Source organism: Chanodichthys erythropterus, chromosome 2 (genome assembly GCF_024489055.1).
Source record: "Chanodichthys erythropterus isolate Z2021 chromosome 2, ASM2448905v1, whole genome shotgun sequence".
Lineage (NCBI taxonomy): Eukaryota > Metazoa > Chordata > Actinopteri > Cypriniformes > Xenocyprididae > Chanodichthys > Chanodichthys erythropterus.
In genome coordinates, this window is record NC_090222.1 from 19,851,657 (window position 1) to 19,878,017 (window position 26,361).

General features: G+C 37.6%; 1 protein-coding gene across 1 annotated transcript; it reads right to left on the reverse strand.

Moving 5' to 3' along the window:
• Nucleotides 1–361: 361 nt before the first annotated feature.
• Nucleotides 362–26,165, reverse strand: otoa (otoancorin). The gene is made up of 28 exons (XM_067398830.1): nucleotides 26,111–26,165; nucleotides 25,867–25,970; nucleotides 23,885–23,906; nucleotides 23,426–23,462; nucleotides 23,179–23,317; nucleotides 22,882–22,950; nucleotides 15,774–15,964; nucleotides 13,843–14,006; nucleotides 13,103–13,227; nucleotides 12,805–12,947; nucleotides 10,670–10,778; nucleotides 10,356–10,577; nucleotides 10,106–10,267; nucleotides 8,719–8,859; nucleotides 8,583–8,638; nucleotides 8,199–8,319; nucleotides 7,943–8,061; nucleotides 6,709–6,844; nucleotides 5,637–5,830; nucleotides 5,288–5,378; nucleotides 4,334–4,505; nucleotides 3,961–4,145; nucleotides 3,231–3,383; nucleotides 2,441–2,583; nucleotides 1,988–2,124; nucleotides 1,810–1,907; nucleotides 1,012–1,210; nucleotides 362–826 (listed from the first exon to the last, which is right to left on the reverse strand). The coding sequence occupies exons 1-28, from the start codon at nucleotides 26,163–26,165 to the stop codon at nucleotides 747–749; spliced, it is 3,567 nt and encodes a 1,188-aa protein (XP_067254931.1). The 3' UTR covers nucleotides 362–746.
• Nucleotides 26,166–26,361: the final 196 nt, after the last annotated feature.

Genomic DNA, 26,361 nt, shown 5'->3' on the forward strand with positions numbered 1-26,361 from the left:
TGAATAAAAGTATCAGTTTCTTAAAAAAAACAAAAAACAAACTGGATGGTAGTGTATATTACAATTCTTGATATTTGCAAGAGATCTGGGATTTTTGGAGACCAAATGTGTTTCCATTACAGTCTAAACTCTGAAAATTAATGAGGCATACTAGCCATTTTGAATAATTTTCATAACTTCTCTTTTAGCCGACAACAGTAGACAAAGACCCTTGTGCACCAGACAGAAGGTTGAAGCAAACCAGTGAGTCTGTTACACCACATGAGGGTGTGAAAGTCTCTGGTTTGACTGCATTCAAATTTCACACTTACTCTCTTTACAGACATACCTTTATTAACCTCATGTTGGGGTATAAATGATTTAAACTGTTACCAAAGAACACAACTTCTAATACAAACATTTAACTGGAATTAAATAATTTGATAACAAAACTACACCTTGAAGTGTGCACAGTATATAATATCTCTCATAGAATAATAAATCAGCATTTGAAAATATCTAAACAGCGGTATTATCAAATATAGTTTCTCTCTAAAATACATTTAATGGGATAGACCCATCTTATCAAACCTCAGCCTCACCATATTATCTTTGGCTTTAGTCTAATCACTAAGTTGTGACTAAGTTTTAAATATAGTAATTCTTAAATGGCCAGATACTAATCTATTGGTTTACATGATCATACATCAACATGCAAATCTGCCATCTAAAACATGCCATCCTGTGACCTTTGACCCTTCTTCTTCTTAGAGAATATATCTAAGTAACATCAACACGATGGCCTGCATGAAGAGGACACATCCTGTCATGCTCTCGACTGCTGCGCCTGGAGAAGGAAGAGAAACGTACCTGTTTCAGACTAACATTTTTTTATATAATAAAATTGTCCAACTAAAAAGTCCAAATTTAGTAGATTTTTCAACATTTTTCAGGGTCAAATTGATAAGATGTGTGTAAATTCTGGACAGCTTTCTCCAACACAGGTTTTTCAAACAATTTCCTGTCACTTGCCTCCTTTTAGTGGCAGTGGGGCTGATCCACTGGAGCTTGTACTGGAGGATCCAGTGGACACTTCAGCACGTGCTGTTTTCAGTCCCACGGCTTCATCCAGTGCAGCCCTTTGATCGGCTCTCAGTCCCGTGCGCTGTGCCTCTGTTACCATGGCAGCGTTATCAGGACCCAAAGCCTTCAACTGGCTGACTGACAGTGCCTAAACACAAATTATAACAGTAACTTCTTTATTATTGGATGAGAACAAAACCTTAACTGAATTGAGGTGGATGAAGACACCACTGTTTTCTGCAGAGCAGTTTTTTTTCATAATTGAAGAATTTTGCAACATTAATGTTATTGAAATAAACTGAATTAACAATGGACTACACTATTAAAGGGTTAGTTCACCCAAAAATGAAAATTCTGTCATTAATTACTCACCCTCATATCGTTCCACACCTGTAAGACCTTTGTTTGTCTTCAGAACACAAATGAAGTTATTTTTGATATTTAAATTTTTTATTTTTGACGTCTTTAGTAGCTTTCTGGACATCTGAAAGTGTTAATTATCTTGCTGGCAATGGAGGCCTCACTGAGCCATCAGATTTTATCAAAAATATCTTCATTTGTGTTTTGAAGATGAACGAATGTCTTATGGGTGTGGAAGGACATGAGGGTGAGTAATTAATGACAAAATTTTCATTTTTGGGTGAACTAACTCTCCCAATTCAGAGGCTACATCCTTCAAAGACCGCATTGGCCACAAGTTTGCAAAAATGAGAGAGAGAGAGAGAGAGAGAGAGAGAGAAAACTTACAGCTAAGCGTTCAGATGGTATGAGAGGGATGGCGGATGGTTGAATGAATGGCAAGATGGTTGAATTAAGACGTCCCAGCTCAACAGTGCTTAGACCAGCTATAGAGACATTCAATGACAAGTTCTCACATTTTAAACGTAAACTAGTTACATATTAAACTTAAAGTACTTTTCCTTACCAATGATGTTGCCCATTACACTAACTTGAGCTTCAGTCCAGGTTTCTGGCTTTCCAAACACAGCCACTGCCTTTTCCTTAAGACGATCTCTAATGTTCAGAGGACAAGAAACACGACCCACTGGCTCTACTGCCTCCCTGGTAAAGACACATATCACAGGACATCACAATGGTTTATACAGCATTTGCTCAACAGTTGTATTGTTGTGCTGCATTTCAGTGCCATCTGAAATTTTCTTATACAATGGGCATTTTTTATCAAGCTTGGATGTTTAGGTTCAGTAATTTCACTTTGATGGCAATGAAAAGGACCTATTAATTACCATTAAAGTGAAATTACTGAACCTAAACATACAAGCTTGATAAAAATGCTCATGTTATAATAAAATTTCAGACAGCACTTAGAGGCTTTTGCATCTGAAGTCTTCAAATATAGCCACAAATGTGCAAGTACCTGAAGCTGGTGGAATTGAGCTGATCAATCTGGGCAGGTTGTAGACCACAGATAAACTGACCCAGTCCTGCCATCTCCAGACGTCCTAGTCCAGCCACGCTGATTCCAGTCACCCTTTCAAAGGCCTGCCAGACTGCGGTCCTCTGCGGAATTCATCACTTTCAGTATTTATGTTTGTTTTTCTGCCTTGCTTATTTATGTTTTTGTATTTTTTGTATATAAATGTATATATTTAATTATGCTAAATGCCAATAAATAAATAAAAGTCTCTCAAGGCTGCATTTATTTGATGAAAAATACGGCAAAAACAGTAATATTGTGAAATAATATTATAATTTCAAATAACTGGTTTCTTATATAAAATGTATTTCTATGATCAAAGCTGAATTTTCAGCATCATTACTCCAGTCTTCGATATCACATTATCCTTCAGAAATCATTCTAATATGATGATTTGCTGCTCAAGAAACATTTCTAATTTCTATCAATGTTGAAAACAACTGTGCTGCTTAATAATTTTGTGAAACTGTGATGCAATTTTTTGTTAAGGGTTCTTTGATGAATAGCAAATTCATTTATTTGAAAAAGAAAAATGTCTTTACTGTCACTTTTGATCAGTTTATTGCGTCCTCGCTGAATAAAAGAATTAATTTCTTACTGACCCTAAACTTTTGAATGGTAGTGTGAATAAATAAATAAATTCATATGCTTCTTTCATAGCATTTTACCACATTTTATATACAAGTTCAAGGTGCTGTTTGGTGACTGGTTGTGTGTTTGTTTGTATTACCTGTGTCTGGATGAAGTTGCAGGCAGACAGTGTTTCCAGAGTGTCCACTGAGGCAATGCTGAGGTTGCCCAACTCTTCAACGCTGAAACTCTGGCAGATGCAGCCCAGTTGAGTAATCTGGGACTCATTCAACATGGACACATTACCCCATGCCTGCCGTAAAAAAACAGACATTGTCTTTGACCACTACAGTCATGATGTAAATGTTCTCTTAAATTCTGTTTTTGTGCATATACATAATGTATTTTTTTTTCTAGACTTTGTGTGCGTCACAGACAGGACAAACAAAGCATGTGACCTGTTTACAAAGACTCTAGCGTTGCACATCCTCATATTACACATTGCTGACTGTAATGTCAAGTTTTCAAAAGCAGTGCTAACCCACATCTAAATTACAAGTGTGGAACGCTCCTTTACCCAGGGTTAAAAGCGGTGTGTGTGTGTGTGTTCTTATATACATGGTTTATAAGGACACAAATGTGTATAATGACATGGTATTATAACGTAAACATGGTTTGTGAGGACACTTCCTGTGTCCTCGTAAACCAAATGGCTTAAAAACATACTAAATGGTGTTTTTTGAAATTCAAAAAATGCAGACAGTTTCCTGTGATGGGTAGGTTTAGGAGTAAGGGTAGGATAGAATTTACAGTTTGTACAGTATAAAAACCATTACGTCTATGGAGAGTCCCCATAAACCACATATACAAGTGTGTGTGTGTGAGTATACCTCCAAAGTTTTTGTTCTGAGTGCAGCCAGTTGTTCTGTGCTGTAGTTGTTTATCTCTCCTAATGTTGGCACGGCATCTTTGAAAGTCAGCGTGGTCATTTTACTGAACTGGAGGGGAGTCCAGTATACATTCCCCTGTTTTAGGTCCTCAATATAAATGAGTGTAGGCTCAAGAGTAGACCCCACTGTGACAGAAAATGACATTGCCAGAAAGAGAAAATCAAGACAATGGCATATTTTAGATAGAAAGTTCATTAGTATTTCTGCTATTGCTTATTCTCCGAGAATAATTAATATGAGAATATCTGAGAATCTCTGAGAATATCTGGTTTCACATAGATGTTGTTTCTCTTCCACATGCACTTTCTGGCACACATACCTTCACGCTTCTTGCGACTTTGTAATGAGCTACCCGTTTTGAGCTCAAAAAGTTTGCGGCGAAGTGCAGAGAGATCAAGCCAAGAGCGGAATTCCTTTGGAGGAGGAACCACAGGCTGACTGGGCAAACTATCCATCAGATCTGACAGATATGACTTCAGCCAGCTCTGCAAGACAGAAGAGCAGGATGGAGGGATATATTGGTAAATAAAAAGGACAACATATATATATGTATAGTGGTTCACATACTTTTTCTTACAACTGTATATATACACAATGGTACAGAGGACTAAAAGTGCCATTTAAAATAAAATTAAGGAATCAATAGGGCTTTTTATGGAAGATTTTTCCTAACAAAATGTTCATTTTAATTTTGTTAGGAAAAATCTTCCATAGCTTTTCACACTAAAAATCCTGTGTTATCTTTATTCATGTTTCACACTGCTCATATACCCAGGGTTAACAGTTAATCCTGGGTATTCATAAGCTACAGCTTCACACTGCACATTCCTAAACCCTGGGTTAAATTCCTTATCTGCATATTTGCAGAGTCAGTGTCAACGCAGCATGCGATCTGTTTACAAAGACTATAGCATTGCGCATCAACATATTAGCTACACATTGCTGACTGTAATATGAATTTTTTTCTGAGTGAACTTTTCGAACTATAAAGGTAAGAATGAAACAGTCTCTTCTCTCCAACTGTTGTCTTTTCCATCGACGTTTGACATTTTTCCTATCATGCGCAGAAACGACTATTTATACATCACTGCTCCAGAGCCGGGTTTCATGACCTTGGGTAAAAAGTAGTGCTAACCCCGCATCTAAATTAGTCTTTAGAATTAAGATAGCATGGGGTTAAACGCAGTGTGAAAAGGCCTCATTATTATTATTTATTTAATGTAAATAAATAAATCACTTGTGGAAATAAAATAAATGAGATTCTTACTTTGGATGGCAGCTTTTCAACAGCAGTGTCATTAAGCAACAAAAGAGGACCAAGTGCCCTCATGTCTTCCTCTGACCAGTAAGCTGGGTCCCTTGTTCAAATGAAAAGAAAAATATATTATTAATAACAATACAAAATGTCTAATAGTACAAAGTTTTAGAGCTGCATGTTTTAAGGCTTTAAGTCGTTTTTTTTTTTTTTTTAAATGTTTAAAATGTTGTTGTCTTGAAGCCACAGCAGGCATAGTCTCTTTAACAATGAAAAAAAATGGATGTGGGATCTGAGGTCTGAGGTTAAGTGTGAGATTGTAGGTTGTGTGAACACACTGTGGTTTGTGTGATGCTGTTACCCGTATGTGCCTGTAATCAGTCTGAATAGATTCTCTCTGTGCTGTTGTTGGATAAACTGACAGGACGCGAGAGCCTGCAGGGTGGAGTTCAGAGCCGCAGAATTCAGAGAGGAGATCCAGGCTGGGTCTAACTCACACACCAGAGGGCCTAGAGTCAAAACCTCTGCTGCAGACAGATCAGACACGTTCCCCTTCTGCACAAACACAGGATACAGATTAGGACATTGCCTGCAGTAGTTCCCTGCAGGAAAATATTTTTCCGCTGATATCACATGGTCTGAATTGACTACTGGATAATTTTACACAATAGCCAAATAACTATTTATAGGCTGCTTACAGAGAATGGGTTTTTGCATTCTACTGTGCTGCTTTTCCATTGTTTGTCCACGTAAACATGAGTTGAACAGTGTGCTTGCATCTTTTGCAGCATCAAAAGACTTATACACTTATATACAAGACTAACTTACATTTGATTATTCAATTTCTGTATAACTGAATACTGTTTGTTCTACCTGAAAAACGTAACTATTTATTTTATTTGAATCTTTGTTCTGTTGCAATTACTTGTAATTTGTTAATCTTAGTTATTTAATTAATGACGGTTAACTTGTCTTTAATAATGTTTGAACTTTATATTAGGATTATATATTTTCATATTGAAATTGGAATCGAGAATTGAGGAATTCCACTTGTATCTAAAATTTTAGTGTCATAACCTTATTACAATACAAGGTTACATGGGTCAAATTGGATGGATGCATGGATGGATGGATGGAAGGATGGATGGACGAAAAATGTGAACCACTGACCCAACAATGCCAGTTGAAACATTCTTAGCATTGAGCCTTGCTGTTTAGTTTCATCAATTGAAAACAGCTTTGACATGCAAACTGGCAATAGAAAAGCTGTACTAAAACATGTTCTTCTCTTCTTCATCTTCTACTTCTTCCACTACTAGTTTCAAGTACTTAAATTAAGTGAAGGTTAAAGAAATATGACACCAACACGTTAACTTAAGATATGTGGGATTTTTAGACATGAAAAGAAAAGTGTGTGTCTGTGCGCATATTACCAGGCAGCCGATGGCTTTTTTGGTAAGTGCATAACGTGCTGGAGAACTGTTTGGCAGAGAGGACAGGTTCACTTGCTTCATCTTCTCCATGAAAGCAGGACACACAGCATCTGACAGGTTTTGAATCTTCTCCACTCTGAACATGTCATGACAGTGTGAATACGTGTGAGAATATGAGCATATGATTTAAACTTAATTCAAATTTAATTAGAAATAATTTAAAGGTGCCCAAGAACGCTTTTTCACAAGATGTAATATAAGTCTAAGGTGTCCCCTGAATGTGTCTGTGAAGTTTCAGCTCAAAATACCCCATAGATTTTTTATTATTCAATTTTTTAACTGCCTATTTTGGGACATAATTAAATATGCGCCGATTCAGCGTGCTTCCCCTTTAAATGCTCGCGCTCCCTGCCCCCAAGCTCGCAACTCTATAATACATTGCATAAACAAAGTTCACACAGCTAATATAACCCTCAAAATGCATCTTTACAAAGTGTTCGTCATGCAGCATAACCGATTATGTAAGTATTGTATTTATTTGGATGTTTACATTTGATTCTGAATGAGTTTAAGGCTATGCTCCGTGGCCAACGGGCTAAAGCTAACATTACACACTGTTGGAGAGATTTATAAAGAATGAAGTTGTGTTTATGAATTATACAGACTGCAAGAGTTTAAAAATGAAAATAGTGACGGCTCTTGTCTCTGTGAATACAGTAATAAACTATGGTAACTTCAACCACATTTAACAGTACATTAGCAACATGCTAACGAAACATTTAGAAAGACAATTTACAAATATCACTAAAAATATCATGATATCATGGATCATGTCAGTTATTATTGCTCCATCTGCCATTTTTTGCTATTGTCCTTGCTGGCTTACCTGCATAAAGTCTGATGATTCAGCTGTGCACATCCAGACGTTAATACTGGATGGTCTAATGCCTTGAACATGGGCTGGCATATGCAAAATTTGGGGGCGTACATATTAATGATCCCAACTGTTGCGTCACAGTCGGTATTATGTTGAGATTCGCCTGTTCTTCAGAGGTCTTTTGCACAAATCAAATTTACATAAGAAGGAGGGAAACAATGGTGTTTAAGACTCACTGTATGTCTTTTCCATGTACAGGACTCTAATTATTTAACTATGCCGAGGTAAATTCAATTTTCAATTCTAGGGCACCTTTAAAATGTACATTTATGTTAAATAGTGCTATTCTGTTCTTACGGTAAATGGATGAGCAGCAGAGCAGGGATGGCCTGGATCTCAGCGTTTTTAATGTCACTGAAATATCCTGGTCTCTGTTCCTCCAGACTTGCAAAGAGTTTTTGAGCTGCACAGCGAATCTGTGAATGAAAAAACAAATTCTGTTTTTTGGGTTTTTTTTTTTTTGTTTTTTTTATAGATTCAATCATGGAAAAGTGGCAGAGTTGATGAAAGAATGTGTGTTGGAAGAATGAATGAATGAATATGTGATGTTTACCTGAACCCTGGAGAGCCACATGCAGGATTTGTTAAGTGTCTGTGCCATATCCAAAGCATCAGTTCGATTGATTTTTTCAATCATTTCACAGGTGACACCTTGTACAGCCTGACCCAGCTTCCTGTTGAAAACACAGTAAGCTTGATCAAGACACTGCTTCTTATGTGGACAACGTTCATTTTTATTATTAAGGTATATAGATTATATAAGACATATTAAAAAAATAAGAGGGATTTATTTTTTTTTAGTGCCAGTTTTATAAGAGGGATTTAAATGTATTTAGTACCTGTTTCATTTTTAATTTAGTTATTATTTGTTTACTTAAGATTTTCTCTTTCCTATTAAAAAAAAAAACCAAAACAACAAGATTCTTTAAAATCTCACCGTAATTCACCAAGGTTGATCTTATTACCCAAAATCTTCTTCAAAAGGAAAGTTGACTACAGAGACAAAAATAAAGAAAAATTGATGGAATTGTATTAGATTTGGATTTGTAGTTTGAATTTCCTAGTTTGTGTACTTGAGCAGCAGTCCAGCCGCGTCCCTGAAGCTGGTCCACAGAGCTGAGGTCTGCCTTCTCCAGTGTGGACAGAGACAGAGAAGAGATGAGAGAATCTGGCAACCCCTTCACCAGTTCAGATGCGTTCACATCACGGCGGAACTGAGGAGTTGACAAAATCAAGAGAGAGAGAGAGCGAAAAGTCAAGGAGGTGCCATAAGAAGTTTTTTTTTTGATACTTTGGTGGTGCAATTTGCAAACAATAGAGATTTTCACACTTGAAATAGTTTTTAAGTATATCTTTAAGGATAAGTTCACTTTCAAATAAAATTTTCCTGATAATTTACTCACCTCTATGTCATCCAAGATGTTCATGTCTTTCTTTCTTCAGTTGAAAAGAAATTAAGGTTTTGTTGAAAATATTCCAGGATTTTTCTCCTTATAGTGGACTCCACTGTTGAAAAAAAGCTTACGCTGTATGTCCTATGCCTTCCCTATTCTACTTACGGAATGAACGCAGCGATATGATACAGCGTAAGCTTTTTGAAGAATATGAAAATGCGGTTTTGGCGGAAGCACTTGTTTATATAAAGCATATACATTTAAATATTTTTCGAAAATGACCGATCGTTTTGCTAGAAAAAAGACCCTTATTCCTCGTCTGGTATCGTTTAAAGCCCTTTGAAGCTGCAATGAAACTGTAATTTTGACCTTCAACCGTTTAGAGTCCACTGAAGTCCATTATAAGGAGATTAATCCTGCAATGTTTTCATCAAAAACGACTTAATTTCTTTTCGACTCAAGGAAGAAGGACATGGACATCTTGGATTACATGGGGGTGAGTAAATTATCAGGAAAATTTTCTTTGAAAGTGAACTAATCCTAGTATTCCCAAGATGTCGTTTCACACTGTACCTCACTGAACCCTGGGTTAATGTTCTTATTTGCATATTTGTGGTGTGAGTGTCACTGACTGGATGAACTGTGAACGCGATATGTTTACGAAAAAGACTCAAGCATTGCACATCTTATTGCAGACTGTACAGACGGTATGCTACTATCAAGTTTATCCTGAATGGACTTTTTGGACTATAAAGGTAAGAATAAAACAATTTCTTCTTTACTCCAATTGTCAAGTTTTCTGTCACCTTTTGGCATATTTCCCTTCAAACGCATTATTTGGCAATGAAGGGTCAACACCGCAAAAGCGGTGCTAACCTTGCTTCAGAGCTGGGTGTCATAACCCCGGGTAAAAAGCAGTGCAAACCCCCGCTTCTAAATTACAAGTGTGAAACATTGCTTTACCCGGGATTAAAAAGCAGTGTTAAGAATGATGATAACCCAAGGATAAGCCTTCATAAGTGTTTCTTTCTCCTTATATTTTCCATCGCTTTCTGAACTAACTTACCGCTTCCAGTAATGCTGTTCTTTGTAGGGAGGACATCTTCTCACTCATAGTTTTTAGGGCTTCATTTCCCAGCAGACCTTCTGCCTTCACATTCTTGAGGACGGCACTGGCCACCCCTCTCACCATCGAACCCAGAGACAGCAGCTTCTCACCATTTAAATTCTACAAAAGAATACATTCTTGTGAAAACAATAAATGAGTAAATCAAGAAACAGAAAACAGTTCATATAAGCTGAGCAGAAAATCAAACCGTAGCATTTTCCAACAATTTCTGAGCCAGAGTTTTAGCTTGAGCTGGGCTCCATTTGGCCTGTCTAAAGCTGCTGAGGGTGTTGCTCATGTCCTCAGGGGTGAAGCTGGACAGTATGGAAAGGGGAAGAACAGACACAGAGGATCCCAGAGACTGGAGCATCGCAGGAGAGGAAGCACCGCTATCTTTCTCCAGAATGTTCTGTACTAACTGTCTCTTCACCTGAGGGAGGGTTGAGTGGAAAGACAATAAGTTTACAGTTATGCTACAAATATTTGGGAGCAGCAATGATTCAATAAAGTGGCAGTTCTGACCGTGTCTATTTCAGAATTTTTACAGGCATCAATCTGAGACAGCAGTTTTCTACTTAGATTCAGATTCAGAGACAGTGCGCCATCAAAAAAACAAGCCAGAGAGCCCAATCTGTGAAAACAGAAAAAAATGAAATTGAATATGTTTCTTGCATATAGAGTGAGGGGGAATTCATGGACTAAAAAAAAAAAAAAAAACCTAAAAACATAATTGTGACTTCATATCTCATAATGCGACTATATTTTGCAAGTTTGTTTTAAACAAATGCGACATTATATTTCACAAAGTATATATAGTCAAAGTATATATAGTCTCAAAGAGATATAGTCTCAGATATATTGAGACTATATCTCACAATATGGCTTTATTTTTTGCAATTGCAACTTTGTTTCATGTATTTGCAACTTTATATTTCATAGTGGGACACTCACCAGCCACTTTATTAGGTAAACCTCTTCAACTGCTCGTTAATGCAATTATCTAAACAGCCAATCATATGGCAGCAATTCAGTGGCATTTAGGCATGTACACTCAAAAAAAAAAAAAGAATTGTTGGATTTACTTAAAAAATAAGAATAAGAGTCAAGTGGTTCCATGCAACAATTTTTAGTAATTTGTACAAAAAACTATTTAGTTGAATGAACAAAAGAATTCAAGTAAAGCTGACAAAATTTCTTTGAGTAAATACAAATCATTTGAACGTCACTGTTACATAATATTTATATGTGCAGTTTACTTAAAAATGTTATGTTGATTACGTAAGGTGAACACATTTTTTTTTTTGAATAATCATTTAAATAAATACAATAGATACAACATATCAGAATGTAGCCCCTCACCCCAAAATGCACTAAAAAAAACTAATTAAACAAACTCAATTGAATTGAGAGCAGGAAATTCATCCTATAAACATGCATATATGAGCGCTCACAGCCTAAACACAGGCGACACTCTTCTGTATGATGGTAACCACAAAATTCAAAAATATTACAGAAACTACTCTAAATCTCCAACATAACTTTCCCTTTACTGAAAAACACATAAAATAACACTTTAATACCTACATTTACTCTCCCAATGCAGTCCCTTGCAAAGCATGCTGGGAACTATGGATCCACTGCACAGTTAGTTATGTCAACAATAATGTGTGCGTTTCACACAGCAATGTTAAGTTGACTGAACAAACACTTACTAAGTAAAGCTGACAATACTCAATTTTAGTAGAAACAACGCAGTTAAATTACGTTCATGTAGTTACATGAGTTTTTTAAGTAATGTGAACAAGGGTGAGTGCAACTAACAACAGTGAAAGTTCTTTTTTTTTTAGTGTAGACATTGTGTAAAAAAAATGTCCACTGAAGTTTAAACTGAGCATCAGAATGAGGATGAAATGTGATTTAAATGACTTTGAATGTGACATGGTTGTTGGTGCCAGAAGGGCTGGTCTGAGTATTTCAGAAACTGATGGATTTTCACACACAACCATCTCTAGGGCTTACAGAGGATGGTCTGAAAAAGAGAAAATATCTAGTGAGCTGCAGTTCTGTAGGCGAAAATGCCTTGTTCATGCCAGAGATCAGAGGAGAATGGCCACACTGGTTTGAGATGATAGATAGGCGACAGTAATGATGGTTACTTCCAGCAGGATAATGCGCCATGTCACAAAGCTTAAATAATTTCAAACTGGATTCATGAATATTACAATGAGTTCATTATACTCAAATGGGCTCCACAGTCACCAGATCTCAATCCAATAGAGCCAATAGGATGTGGTGGAATGGGAGATTCACATCAAATCTGCAGCAACTGAGTGATGCTATCATGTCAATATGGACCAAAATCCCAGAGAAATGTTTCAAACATCTTGTTGAATCTATGCTATGAAGAATTAAAGCAGTTCTGAAGGCAAAAATGGGTCCAACCTGGTATTAGCAAGGTGTACATAATAAAGCAGCGTGATGTCTCACAATTGTGACTTAGTTTATTACAAATGTGACTCTCACAATGCAACATTTTGTAATTTCTCATAATTGCAACATCACAATGTCACAATCAGTGTATTAACTTGTATTACTTCTGCTAACTCGAATATCATTTACCAAAGCATGCACTTAACACTAATGATGCAGATCCTAACCTGTCCATGTTTTGAGTGAAATTGTCACTGCTGGAACACTCATGTTTCAAACGTTGAAAAAGTGTCCGGCCCAGGGCGGGCTGCATTCCACTAACGTTATGAAAAGATGGAGAGAAATCTGGAGTCCTGAAAAACTCACATAGCTGAGAAATAGAAAGATTATCATAGTCATTGAATTTGCTGAGTTATAGGTGGTTTTGAGTTTAGATTATGTTATTATTGCTGGCTCTGAGACCAAACACCATGGAACAATACACATTATGTGTATTGGTTTGCATATCATGTCACAGACACTGACCTCATTTTTAGGGATCGTCTTTACTTCCTCTAAAGGCAGTCGGGACAGGAAAGGTCCCATTATTGCCAACATCCTAGCCTTCAGCCAGAACAATCCGGAATGACATGTACGGACTGCTGTTGAAGCTATTAGAAAGAAAGAAAGAAAGAAAGAAAGAAAGAAAGAAAGAAAGAAAGAAAGAAAGAAAGAAAGACAAATGTTGAATGTTTGCTTGCAAAGCACTCTCTACTTAAAAAGTGCAAATAAATGAATAAATAAAATAACTTAATATTAAATAATATTAAAATAATCAAATAACTAATTATTATAATTGAATGTAATTAATAATTCTCCTATCTTCAAATATCAGTATTGTGTATCTTTGGTGTTTTCCACTCTTCTGTTTATGATCCATTGTTCTCCATATAACTCTCCTTTCTTCCACCACATGCTTTTCTGTCTCTGTATTTGTTATCTTTTCTTTCCTAATGTTTCCTCTCCTTCTTCACTACTTTGCTATTCCATTCCAGTTCTTCATTTTTTTTTTTTTTATTCCAAAAATTTATTTTTGTTTTCAGTTCTTTACCATTCATTGCAGGATGGCCAGTCACTTCAGCTCCTGGTCCGCTCGTCACACCCTTGGGTGGTTGGCCATTTTCTAGATTAGTCAATTATTACTTAAATTATTATTCAATTATTATTTAAAATGATTCAGATCTGTTTTGATAATAAAAGTTTATATAAGGTTATACAAAACTTACTCATGGTATGTTTCTTCCGTGGTTTAGAAGGCAGGATGTTGGAGGCGGGTGCTTTCAGAAGGCAGTTAAATTCATTTTGTGCAACTCTTTCTTTGACCCACCTTATAATGTCATTCTTCTGTTCCTCAGACAGAACGCTGAACACCTCACTAAACACCTTCATCCTGGAGCATAATGAGGCAGGCGAGACGACTTTTACATCAATTTTGTAGAATAAGGTAAAGGTACTCCATATGCAGGGGTGCACATAACTTTTTTGGTCTGGTTCTGAAGGGAGCAACCTGTCCTCATCACTTTCCTCCTGACTGCTCTCCTACTATCTTCTTTTATTTTATTTTAATAACATTAAAGGATTAGTTCAATTTCAAATAACATTTTCCTGATAATTTACTCACCCATTTGTCATCCAAGATGTTCATGTCCTTCTTTCTTCAGTCGAAAAGAAATTAAGGTTTTTGATGAAAACAATTCACGATTTTTCTCCATATAGTGGACTTCAATGGCCTCCAAACGGTTGAAGGTCAAAATTACAGTTTCAGTGCAGCTTCAGTGCTTTAAACAATACCAGAAGAGGAATAAGGGTCTTATCTAGCGAAACGATCAGTAATTTTTGAACAAATACAACTGTATATGCTTTATATAAACTATCTAAACTAATATAAATTATCGCCTTCCAAGTGGTTCTGCCAAAACCACACTTTTGTATTCTTTAAAAAGCTTACGCTGTATGTCCTACGCCTTCCCTATACTACTTACGGAACAAACGCGGGACCAGTAATTTTTTTTACGTAACTAGAATAGGGAAGGTGTAGGACATTCAGCGTAAGCTTTTTGAAGAATACGAAAGTGCGGTTTTGGCGGAACCACTTTGTGTTTATAAAGCATATACATTTGTATTTGTTTGAAAATGACTGATCGTTTCACTACATAAGACCCTTATTCCTCGTCTGGTATCGTTTAAAGCCCTTTGAAACTGCACTGAAACAGTAATTTTGACCTTCAACCGTTTGAAGACCATTGAAGTCCACTATAAGGAGAATAATCCTGGAATGTTTTCATCAAAAACCTTAATTTCTTTTCGATTGAAGAAAGAAGGACATCTTGGATGACATGGGGGTGAGTAAATTATCAGGAAATTTTTATTTGAAAGTGAACTAACCCTTTAGATAGTTCACCCAAAAATTATCCCATGATTTACCTAACCCTCAAGCCATCCTAGGTTTATATGACAATCTTCTTTCAGATGAACACGATCCAAGATATATTTAAAAATATCCTTAGTCCTCCAAGGTTTATAATGGTCGTGAATGGTAACCCACATTCTGAAGACAGAAAAACTGCATCCATCCATTAAAAAAAAGTAATCCATATGGCTCCAGGTGGTTAATAAAGGCCTTTTGAAGCGAAGGGATGTGTTTTTAAGAAAAATATCCACATAAAAAACTTTATAAATTAGAATAACGAGCTTCCGATAGACGACCGCACGCAGAATGCTCTCTCTCTCTCTTTGCGTGCGCGCGTTTCGTGAGGCTGTGCGCACAGATAACAGCTCGCGAGTCCCGATTTTCACCTCTTCTTCCGATTTTAAAATCGTTTGAATGTGTTAATTGGCGAGACAAAACATGTCAAAATGATAAACTTTCACTCTAAGGTTAAATTTAGCAGATAATAAGCGAATCACATGCGTGCGCAACATTGGACCTTGCGATCCATTGCACACCTAATAATTAAAGAACACACTTATCATCATGATTGCTATCTTACCAGAGATGGAGAAAAATCCTACTCCAGTAAGTAAACGTGTCCCTGTGAACCGGTACTCAAAAGCTCTTCCCTCCATTTTTACCGCGCATGCGCACCTGCATACCACTTATGTGCACCCCTGTCCATATGTTCAGTCACTTGAGTTTAATAAAAAGGAATAAACTTACATTTCAGCAAGGTGAGAGCTTTGTGAAAATGCTGGAAGAACAAAGCTAGATGGAGGCATTGTTTCTAAGAAGGGTTTAGCCGCCCATAGAAGCTTTGTTAGATCCTCTTTGTTGAGGTCTGTTCCATTTTGCATAATGGCCATCCAGGAAAGAGGAGCCATGAATGCCCTCATGAAACAACGAGGGCTGTCCTGAGAGTGCAAATGTAAAAAAAGAGTGAAGAGAACGTAGCCTATGTTTATGTCATTCTCCTTCCAAAAGAAGGCAACAAATGAGGCACTACTTAAATAAGAGTTACCCAAAAAAAGGGTTAGTTCACCCAAAAATGAAATTTCTTTCATTAATTACTCACCCTCATGTCGTTCCACACCCGTAAGACTTTCGTTCATCATTCGTTCATCACAACTGAAGATATTTTTTGATGAAATCCGAGACGTACATGACCTGTCCTAAGACAGCAATATAATCACCAATTTCAAGATCCAGAAAGGTACCAAAGACATCTGTAAAAGAATTGACGTGACTGCAGTGCTTCAACCTTAATTTTATGAAGCGACAAGAATACTTTTTGTGTGCAAAAACAAAACAAAAATTAAAGCTGCAAGCAGCGATGAAAGGGCCCTCGCACCCGGGCTCACCGCCACCCGTTGGCCTTTGTAAATCAGTGAACGGGGCGACATGCATGTAAGCGAGAAAATACAAGAGAATTATGGCAAAGTCATTTAAAAGTGGCACACTTCCTGCTGCCAACAGGTGGCGCTTTAACCGTAACTGAATATTGCAATGTAGATGCAATGTAGATGGGGCAGTTTGGACACTGTATGCCTGAATTACAACAGCTTCCTCTTTCATGGCGAAACATCAGACGTTGTCAGGCCGACACGGACACGCCCTTCAGCGAAAACTCATGATCTTTGATATTTATCATCGCTAAGGTCTTAAGATTAGACTGACATTTAGCAGATGAATCGCCTTCGATAATGAGCGCGATATTGCGTCGCTTGTCAGTGATCTACGGCTCTGTATATTAAATGCCGCTCCATTTGCGTGATGGCGATTTAGCGGTAATCAGGGAACCGGCTTTACTGACGAAATGCGCGTGACAATCGCATGCGATATATCGCCCAGCCCTACTGACATTATATGATATTGATCTGGTTAAATCTCTATGAGGAGTTAATAACAGTGTAAAAAATGTCATTTCCTGTTCCCCACAGGTGGCGCTATAACTGTAACTGAATATTGCCATGAAGATGTCTTCAGGCCATCGGACATTGTTTGCCAGAGTTAAAACAACTTCCTGTTTCATGGCGAAACATCGAAATTTGTCAGGCCGCCACAGACATGCCCATCAGGGAAAAATCTAGATTTTCGCAATGAAACGTCGCAAAGGCCTTTGGATTAGACTGACCAAATATGACGTTGATCTGATAAAAGCTCTAGGAGGAGTTTGTTAAAGTACAACGTCTGGAAATGGCAAAAAAATGGCAAGTTAATTCAAAATATCTGACTTCCTGTTCGGTTTCAGATTTTGCTCCAAGATAATTTTTTTGTAGGTATTGGGCTGTTAAATGTGTAATGCCTGTACAATATCCATCTTAGTCAACCAACTTTGGAATTTTCAGAATGCTTTTAGCCTCCTGAACGGTGTATGTAAATCACAAATTGGCTCCGGCCGTTCTAGTAAAAGACTGGGATTTGGCATTTTTGTGGCCCTGTAAGAAACTAACCAGAGAACCACAGACCCAGCTCTGAAGACTTCAAAAGAGTCCCTCATGTGGCTACATGCCAAAACCCAATACACACACCACACACACACACAAACATGCTTAGAGATTGTATGAACAGTTATTCTCAAAATATGACTGTGCCAAAGTTACATACACAACAAGTACCCATTGTGTATGTATACAGTATAAACTGTATCTCCCTTTTTATGTTTTTGCCACCTGACAAGTTTGGTTTCTTTGTAAAGCTCTCTTTATGCCTTATTCGACAATGTATGTCACATAACTGTAAAATGCATTGTTCTATTTTTAATGGTACTTCGAAGAAAAATTTACTCTGATCTAACACTTCATAAATTATGCAAATCAAGCTGCAAGACAAGACAAAGGAAAAGTTTGCCCGCCAAGATTGCACTTCTTATCATTGGCTGTTTCAACCAAGGAGGCGTGTTGGCTTGCTTGTCCATGAAAGACAAGCACAAACATTTTTGCTTTCTCTCTCGATTGTCCCTGAATTGTCCATCGCCCTCTCGTGCACGGACGTCTCAGGCGACCGCGCTTCCATCACTTGTCATCTTTCGGGACAACCATCTCCGGCGAAATGAACTTTCAAGTCCTCAGTTCAAATCTTCCCGCGGAAACGGAAGAAGCCAACGAACTGCAGCCACACTGAACCATCACCTGTATCTTTTGAAACTCAGCACAAACTAATGCAAGTACTGTTTCTCTATCTTAGATGCGATACATCTAATACGACCTAATGAAACTGATTTCTCTGCTGGCTCTCAAGGACTGTTAGTAAGTTTTGCTACTTGTCTTCTCTCTTTTCCTGCCTTTACTTTTGCTTCTGTACATATGTATATCCTCTGTGTATATTTCATATATTAAATACATTATATTAATGCTCGATTGTTCTGCTGCTCATTCAGAAAACCCAAGTCACTTCTTCGTTGTCGATCCGGCACCACAGCTTTACGCTTTGATGCTATAATAGGAATTTATTCTCGTGGCCAGAGAATAACATTCTTTTTATAATAGTCTGTGAGGAAACTAACGGTTTGCTGGACAAACTAGGATAGTTTCTCTAAACAACTATTAAACTAGAACTAATCAGAACTGTAATTGATTATACTTTGTTGTAATTAATTCACAATATATGTGCATAATTCCCTCGTGGGTCGATATATGTATCATAATTAATCATAAGGCTTTATGATTTATTATGTTCATATATTTCACCCATGAATTGATTAAATACTTGTAATATCGCTAAAGATTCGTTACAAATGTGTGTACTGAATTTCAAAATCTACATGAAATGTAGTGCGAGGTGCACTACGTTAGGTGGCGCTATCGAGCCATTTTGCCACGCCTAATGCTGCGACCCATAACAGACGTAAATTTCCACCATTTCCACCACCATTTAAGCCCTCAAAAATCCGATTCACTTTGGAGAAGAAGAATAATAATAAACGGAGCAATTCCAATAGGGTCCTCACACAATTGGTGCTCAAGCCCTAATTACAACTTTATTCAGCAATCTCTTCTCTTCCCTGTCATTATACTTATGCAGTTGCCACAGTAAGCACAGTGAAGGCTTCTGTGTTTACGTCTGAATGATGGCTCAGTGTTGGCCAAAGCTGCACATGTGAGCAGCACGACACATGTGTGTGATGCTGACGAAGGAGCCGGCCAATATTGAGTCACCGTTCTGACGTAGAACCTGGGAACGCTGGACATAAACTACGTATGAGAATGACACAAAAAATAATATATTGTTGAATAAAGTCGTTATTTTTGTATTGTTTTTGTGTAAAAATAGTGTTCTTGTGGCTTCATAAAATTAAAGGTGATAGAGAGGATTTTTTCGTCGACTGAGAATCCAAAGACTGTTACTGAGTTTTTTAAATGAGCGCATGCGTAAGAACAACCCCCCTCCTTCAAAGCTCATTTCAAAGGAACGCCTCCCAAAACTCGTGCACGAGTATCGGAACACGAGTGTTTACCACCGGCATTCGCTGTGTCGTGATAGTGGATACATTATGTCGGACTCACCACAGGTAACTCATAATCTGCAGTTGTTATTCCTGTCTCCTGACAAAAACATCGCATGCAGCGCCTGTGGAGTGTGGAGAGTTACTGGAGCGTGCAGCCGCGTTCGTCTCTCACAAGGAACGTCATGGCAGTGATTGACAAGCCAGAGGGCCAATCCGCGTTCGTCTCTCACAAGGAACGTCACGGCAGTGATTGACAAGCCAGAGGGCCAATCGTTTATGCGATGATCGCGTAAAAGATTGGCTGATGTTTTTAAGGCCCTACCTCGTGCACAGATGATGTATATTAATATTATTACTTTCAGTGCACCTAATAAATAGTCTTTTATCAGTTAGTAAAGACAGTTTCAAGTAATATTGCAAAAATGTATAAAACAAAACATCCTCTTTAGCACCTTTAAGGCCCAATCCCAATTCTACCCCTTACCCCTTCCCCTTCGTTTCGCGCGTTCACGTGAAGGGGTAGGGGTGTCCCAATTCTCATTTGGTTGGAGGGGAAGGGGTAGGGGGAAGGGCCAGGTAGCCCTTCAAACGAAGATTGTTCGGGACCACACTTAAGACGAAGGGGTATGATAAATTTCCAACATGGCCGACCGAGCGAGCAGAGAGACCCATAAATGTAAGTATTTTTTTACGGTAAACAGTATTTTAGTAATAAATAATCACTTGTTTTATGTTGCCTTTAATCTTGTGTTCATGTATACGGTTATGTTCTCCGAAAAAAAGATTTGTAAAAATCGCTATGAAAACAGTTCGCTAATGTTTTTTACTTTATGATAGTTCCACAACATATTTTTTTTATATTTTATTGAAACCCGCGTTGATTTGACAACATAAATTCAAATCCGGTGGCAGCTAACTTATCTTTTTGCCGCATGCCTGTGTTTACGTCCATACGTGTACGTTACATGATATAAACAAAAAGTGCATTCAGTTTGCGTGCTTATTCATCAGTACTGTATGTTCTGTATCAACCAGGGACTCCTGAGGAAACACGCAGGCTCGTCTCCTTTGTCTTATGCGAAGAACTGAAGACAAATGCAAAAAAAATAGCTGTCGCCCAAGCAACAGAGATCACTACAGCTATCGATGGCATCTTAAAAGGCCAATTCACACCGCACCAACAAACATTTTTTTTAGCGCGACCCTTTTTATTAACGCGACCCATAAGCATATACAACCATGTAGCTAAACAAGCCAAAACGAATTATTAAACTGAAGGTAAACCTGCGTTGCTCTCATAGTGGTTAACGTTACCTCTCTCTTTCGGTGAAGTGGAGCAGCTGCTCTTGCTGAATGGCACGGATTGCACTATGGACTATTGTACCTTTTGTATATTTTATTTATTTTTTAACAGTATTTTATTTTTTATAATGAACAAGCTGCGATGTCAGGTTTCCACTGCTTTGTTGTGTGTGCCTGAGGCGCGGGCGCGATCAAACAGTTGTCTTTGCAGGGGACTTGCCTCATCGTCATAGCAACGGTTCGTGGCCAGGTCAGATTACATCAGTTTGTTGCCGTCTGTTGGAAAACTGTTCACACCGCGCAGACATTCCACGACCCGACAAACGCCGATTAAACATGTTCAGTCGGGTGAAAACCGACTCCAACAGACGCCAACAGGGGTATCACACCGATCCAACAAACTCCAACAGACTAGTGTTGTCGGTGCGGTGTGAATTGGCTTTTAGAAGTGTGTGATAAACATCGGCGCATCTATGACGTAGGAGCTAGCGACGACTTATGATGACGTGTAACGGTCTAGTAGTGGTGTCCCATTTCTTAGGGGAATATTTTCAGCCCTACCCCTTGACATTCTGTTTCAAGGGGAAGGGGAAGGGGTATAAAATAGAATTGGGATTGGGCCTAAAGGTGCCTTTGATTCAAAAATTTAATTTACCTTGACATTGTTAAATAACAAGAGTTCAGTTCATGGAAATGACATACAGTGAGTCTCAAACTCCATTGTTTCCTCCTTCTTATATAAATCTCATTTGTTTAAACGACCTCCGAAGAACAGTCGAATCTCAACATAACACTGACTGTTACGTAACAGTCGGGGTGTACGCCCCAATATTTGCATATGCCAGCCCATGTTCCCAACATTATAAAAGGCATTAGACAAGGGGGCAGCCAGTTAACGTCTGGAGCTGCACACAGCCGAATCATCAGACTAGGTAAGCAAGAACAACAGTGAAAAATGGCAGATGGAGCAATAATAACTGACATAATCCATGATAGCATGATATTTTTACTGATATTTACGGTGGCCGAGAGAGCTCAACGCGCTGCAAATGAAGAAAACATCTTCATCAGTTTGACAACACACGCGCTGCAAACTCCACAACACTCACAAATAGTGAAACGGGCTGCAAATAAAGAAAACATCTTCATCAGATTGACAACACACGCGCTGCAAACTCCACAACACTTACAAATAGTGAAACGCGCTGCAAATAAAGAAAACATCTTCATCAGTTTGACAACACACGCGCTGCAAACTCCACATCTGTCAATCTGATGAAGATGTTTTCTTTATTTGCAGCGCGTTGAGCTCTCTCGGCCACCGTAGATATTTGTAAATTGTCTTTCTAAAAGTTTCATTAGCATGTTGCTAATGTACTGTTAAATGATGTTAAAGTTACCATCGTTTCTTACTGTATTCACGGAGACAAGAGCTGTCGCTATTTTCATTTTTTAAACACTTGCAGTCTGTATAATGCATAAACACAACTTCATTCTTTATAAATCTCTCCAACAGTGTAGCAATAGCCGTTAGCCACGGAGCACAGCCTCAAATTCACTCAGAATAAAACTTTAACATCCAAATAAATACTATACTCACATAATTCGAAGCATGCATGCAGCATGCATGACGAACATCTTGTAAAGATCTATTTGAGGGTTGTATTAGCTATGTGAACTTTGTAAATGCGCTGTAATATAGTCAGCTGGTGTGGCAGGGAGCGCGCGATTTAAGGGGGCGGCGCCGAGTGTAAATCAGTGCATTGTTAATGATGCCCCAAAATAGGCAGTTAAAAATTAATTAAAAAAATCTATGGGGTATTTTGAGCTGAAACTTCACAGTGGTGGTTATATTGCCATCCATGGACGAATAATATACCTCTTGGATTTCATCAAAAATATTTTAAATTTGTGTTCTGAAGATGAACGAAGGTCTTACCAGTGTGAAACCACATGAGGCTGAGTAATTAATGACAGAATTTTCATTTTTGGGTGAACTACCCCTTTAACTATCAGCTTAACTTCATTCAAAATATATCTGGTCTTATATTATATGTTTTTCTCTGGTAGTCCAGCACTAACCGTAGTGTTCCTCATGAGCTCAATCATATGGCCCATGTTGGTGCAGTTCTGCAACTTTTCAGCAAAGTTCTGAATTTAGTGTAGATTTCCCATCAGGATGAACATAAAATAAAAGTTGAATAAGGATATATGAGTATCTTCATGTATCTCTCTCTAAGTATATCCATATATATGGGTTAGATTTAGAGTGTACTAACTATAAGCATCTTACTTTTACAACAAAAGAAGTCAATTGGAAGCCCCCAGTTGTGATATGGCTAGGTGTGATATGCGTGTTTTTGGAATAGTGAGAGTTACCCAGGCTGGGCCTTGGTCTTCTGCTGTTCCATTGGACTGATTAGAGTGAGAGGGGAAGGATGGAGGCAGGGAGGAGAGAAGCTCCATAAACACAGAGACAGGGCTCTCCATCATCTGGTTTTGTGTCTGTGCATATGAGCTGCGAGATAAAGGGGAAAATATGTAGAGGTTTTCCATGCAATGTAATGTGATCATTAGTATTCAAATATACACCTGCCAATATATCATCAGTTCAGTGGCAGTCTACCTGTTCAGTGAATTGTTCATTACAGGCATGAGGTAACCTAAAACAATACAACATCGTTTAACAAAAGACACAATGCATGACTGAGAAACACAAACACTCTCTCTTTATGACTGGAAACAAAATTGCTGGTTCTGAATTTTGAGAGAAACAATAATTGCAAATCTGACTTCAAAATATCAAATTAGATTTATGATGAAAGTTTGGCAGATTATGATGTCTAGTAGATTAATACAATTTGTTCAGGGCATGGGAGTGCTCAAATAGAACTTTTTCCAGCTGAAATATGCAAATATATCCTACATAGTTTCCTTGGGCACTTGCGTTTGCATATGGTTTATGCAATATAGCCCTCTACATCATTTATCGCAGTTAGTACAGGTGCAACACATAAGTCATTTTGATACCATGATTATGTAAGGCTAAATGGTAAATGTGGCTGTTTGTGTTCAGACATTTTACCTTTCTTGGAGCATGTGATCATCTGTCAAAAAATATAAGGAAATGTAATTATTAAATTATGAAACAATGTAAGTGCTATTTGTTCTTCTGAATAAGACTTACACACAAAAAACTGTATTGTTGATTAATGACTCATGGATTATTTATAGATCCCCAACCCCCCTTTTTTAGACAGAGACTTTAAATATTTATTTTGTAAAATTAAAATAATCTAAACAGAGTAAAATAATAATAAAAAAACACTTCAATATTTATTGTGAAAATTATTTATATATATTTTATGTCATTCCAATAATTTTATTTAAAAACGAGACAGTTAAGAGCATGACTGAAGTGAATATTCATGTGATAAATCATGTGATGTATGAAGGAAACCAGGTAAATATCACATGTGAATGTCACGTTCTGTGTTGTTTTTTTTTCATTCCTGTTAGAGTGTGAATGTTCTTATTTCCCTCTGTTTAGTTCCTGTTTCCTTTGTTCCCTTTGTTCCTGTTGCTAGTTTGTTTCTATAAATTGCCATAACCTGTCTTTTTTAAGTACTAATTTACCTTTGTATTTAATGCCCTCAGTTTCCTCAGTTCTCGGTAGAGGATTGTCTTTATCCTTTGCTTGTTAAACTGTCCTGTTTCCCCTTTCTCCTGTTTGATTCTGTTTTTATCGTTATTTCAGTTAAAAGTATGAGCTGTATACATCCTCATCTCCTTTCCATGCCTTACAGCACCGTCACAGTGAAGAGAATATTTTATTGTGGATCTTTTCTAATCAAGCAGCAATTTTGTTAAATTGTGCCAAAAGTGTGAAAACATTGTAATGTAATGTAATTGTGTCCATTAAGTAAGGGATAATGTACATCTAGCCGGTTGTTATCTCAAAATAAAAACCCCGACAGGGTGATCAGCCAGGGTATCAGCCTGAAGGGGTTTATTCTGTGATAACAACCAGATGGTACATTATTAGAGTCACTCGTTTCGGTTTTTTGTCACGCACTCCCGCCACACATTGTGTTCCTGTGTTGTCTATAAATAAAACTATTTTTCATATATTTAATATGCCGCTGCGCCGGGCAGGAATCAAGCGCGTCTCCCCTGGAGTAGCCTGACACTTATCAGCCAATCAAAAAAAGAAAGAGGCTACACAGTAGCCAATCAGAAAATAGCACTATTGTATCTGGGTAAGATTTAATGCAACAACCAATGAAAAAAAAAAGCATATCCTGGAATTGTTCACCATCATCCTCGTTCACCCACAGAGGAGTGTCTGTTTCATGAGTGTCTGAACTTAGTCAACAGTTTTACAAGCCTGTTCACTGAAAACACCTGCTCAGTATAGAGGTATAGACCTAGTTATATTTTCGTTATCACACGATGACTGACATTTTGTCACATTAAACATCTCTCTCTCCAAAAAGGCTTAATATTTTTATTAGCACTAAATAAATTCAATGGTCACTTTAAAAATCATGTCATGTTGGATATTTGTCATTCTTGCCTGTCTTTAAAACTTGAGAGAACTGGTTTATGTATATTTGGCCACTGTATTTGGCCATCTGCTAACGTCTTCTATCCACTCGACTACACGGATCTGATAGCCGGATACCATTTGATAAAGTCAACTTTTTAAAATAACTTTATCTGTCTGTGTTGCTTAATCCGCTCGCGAAGCTGTAGATATATATATATCACTTTCGGAGTTGCTAACATGTTAGAACCTATGGGGAACAACACCACTTCCGTTGCCAAAATGCGCTCGCATACGTTGCTACGTCATCATTTTGTACAAACAGTAAAAGGGTCTGGATATATAATATGCTAGCTATGAAATAAGCCTCACCAAGACAAAACAGTCAGCAATTTTATTATAAAAAAAATCATTTTTGGTTCAGAAATAGTGTTTCAGTAGTGCCTATAGTTGAAGAAACACCTATTATAGTATCTTCAGTATTAGATGCAACCAATGATATTGCGGTAGGCTATAGTTACCAGTTTCTTGGCCATTTCTTTGAAGTCTTCAGGTAGTTTCGGAAAGTCTATCGTTGACTGGTTACGATCAGGCATCTCTGATGTTATCCCAGCGAGGGACATTGCTGTATGGAATAACAGCACAGTACACACAGAACATTTTTGATGAAACTAATGAAGTTTTGTTGTTCGTTGTACAACAAGCTTTACAAAACTCTATGTAAGATCCAAAATGATCCAAAGTGATACTATTAAACTAGATTACCTGTAGCCCACTGGATTAGAAGAGAGAGGATCAAACTCTCTCTATAAAACCCCATAACGTTGTTCCCTGTTCTCTTTCTTCAGATGAGGCTCTATAGACAATATGGATTTAGAAGATTTCAGTAAATTCATCACATTGCAGTGAATGCACAGGGACATTATAAATAATATTTCATAATGATCTCCTGCATATACTGTATATATAGATATCAGCGATCGCTTTATTATAATGTCATCATCGGACACGGGTAA

Coding starts and splice junctions, on each gene's coding strand:
- otoa (XM_067398830.1), bottom strand. CDS start 26,165: ATGGGGTTTTATAGAGAGAGTTTGATCCTCTCTCTTCTAATCCAGTGG. Junction 25,971..26,110: donor TCTAATCCAGTGGGCTACAG/GTAATCTAGTTT, acceptor TATTCCATACAG/CAATGTCCCTCGCTGGGATA. Junction 1,908..1,987: donor TGTAATGGGCAACATCATTG/GTAAGGAAAAGT, acceptor ATGTCTCTATAG/CTGGTCTAAGCACTGTTGAG.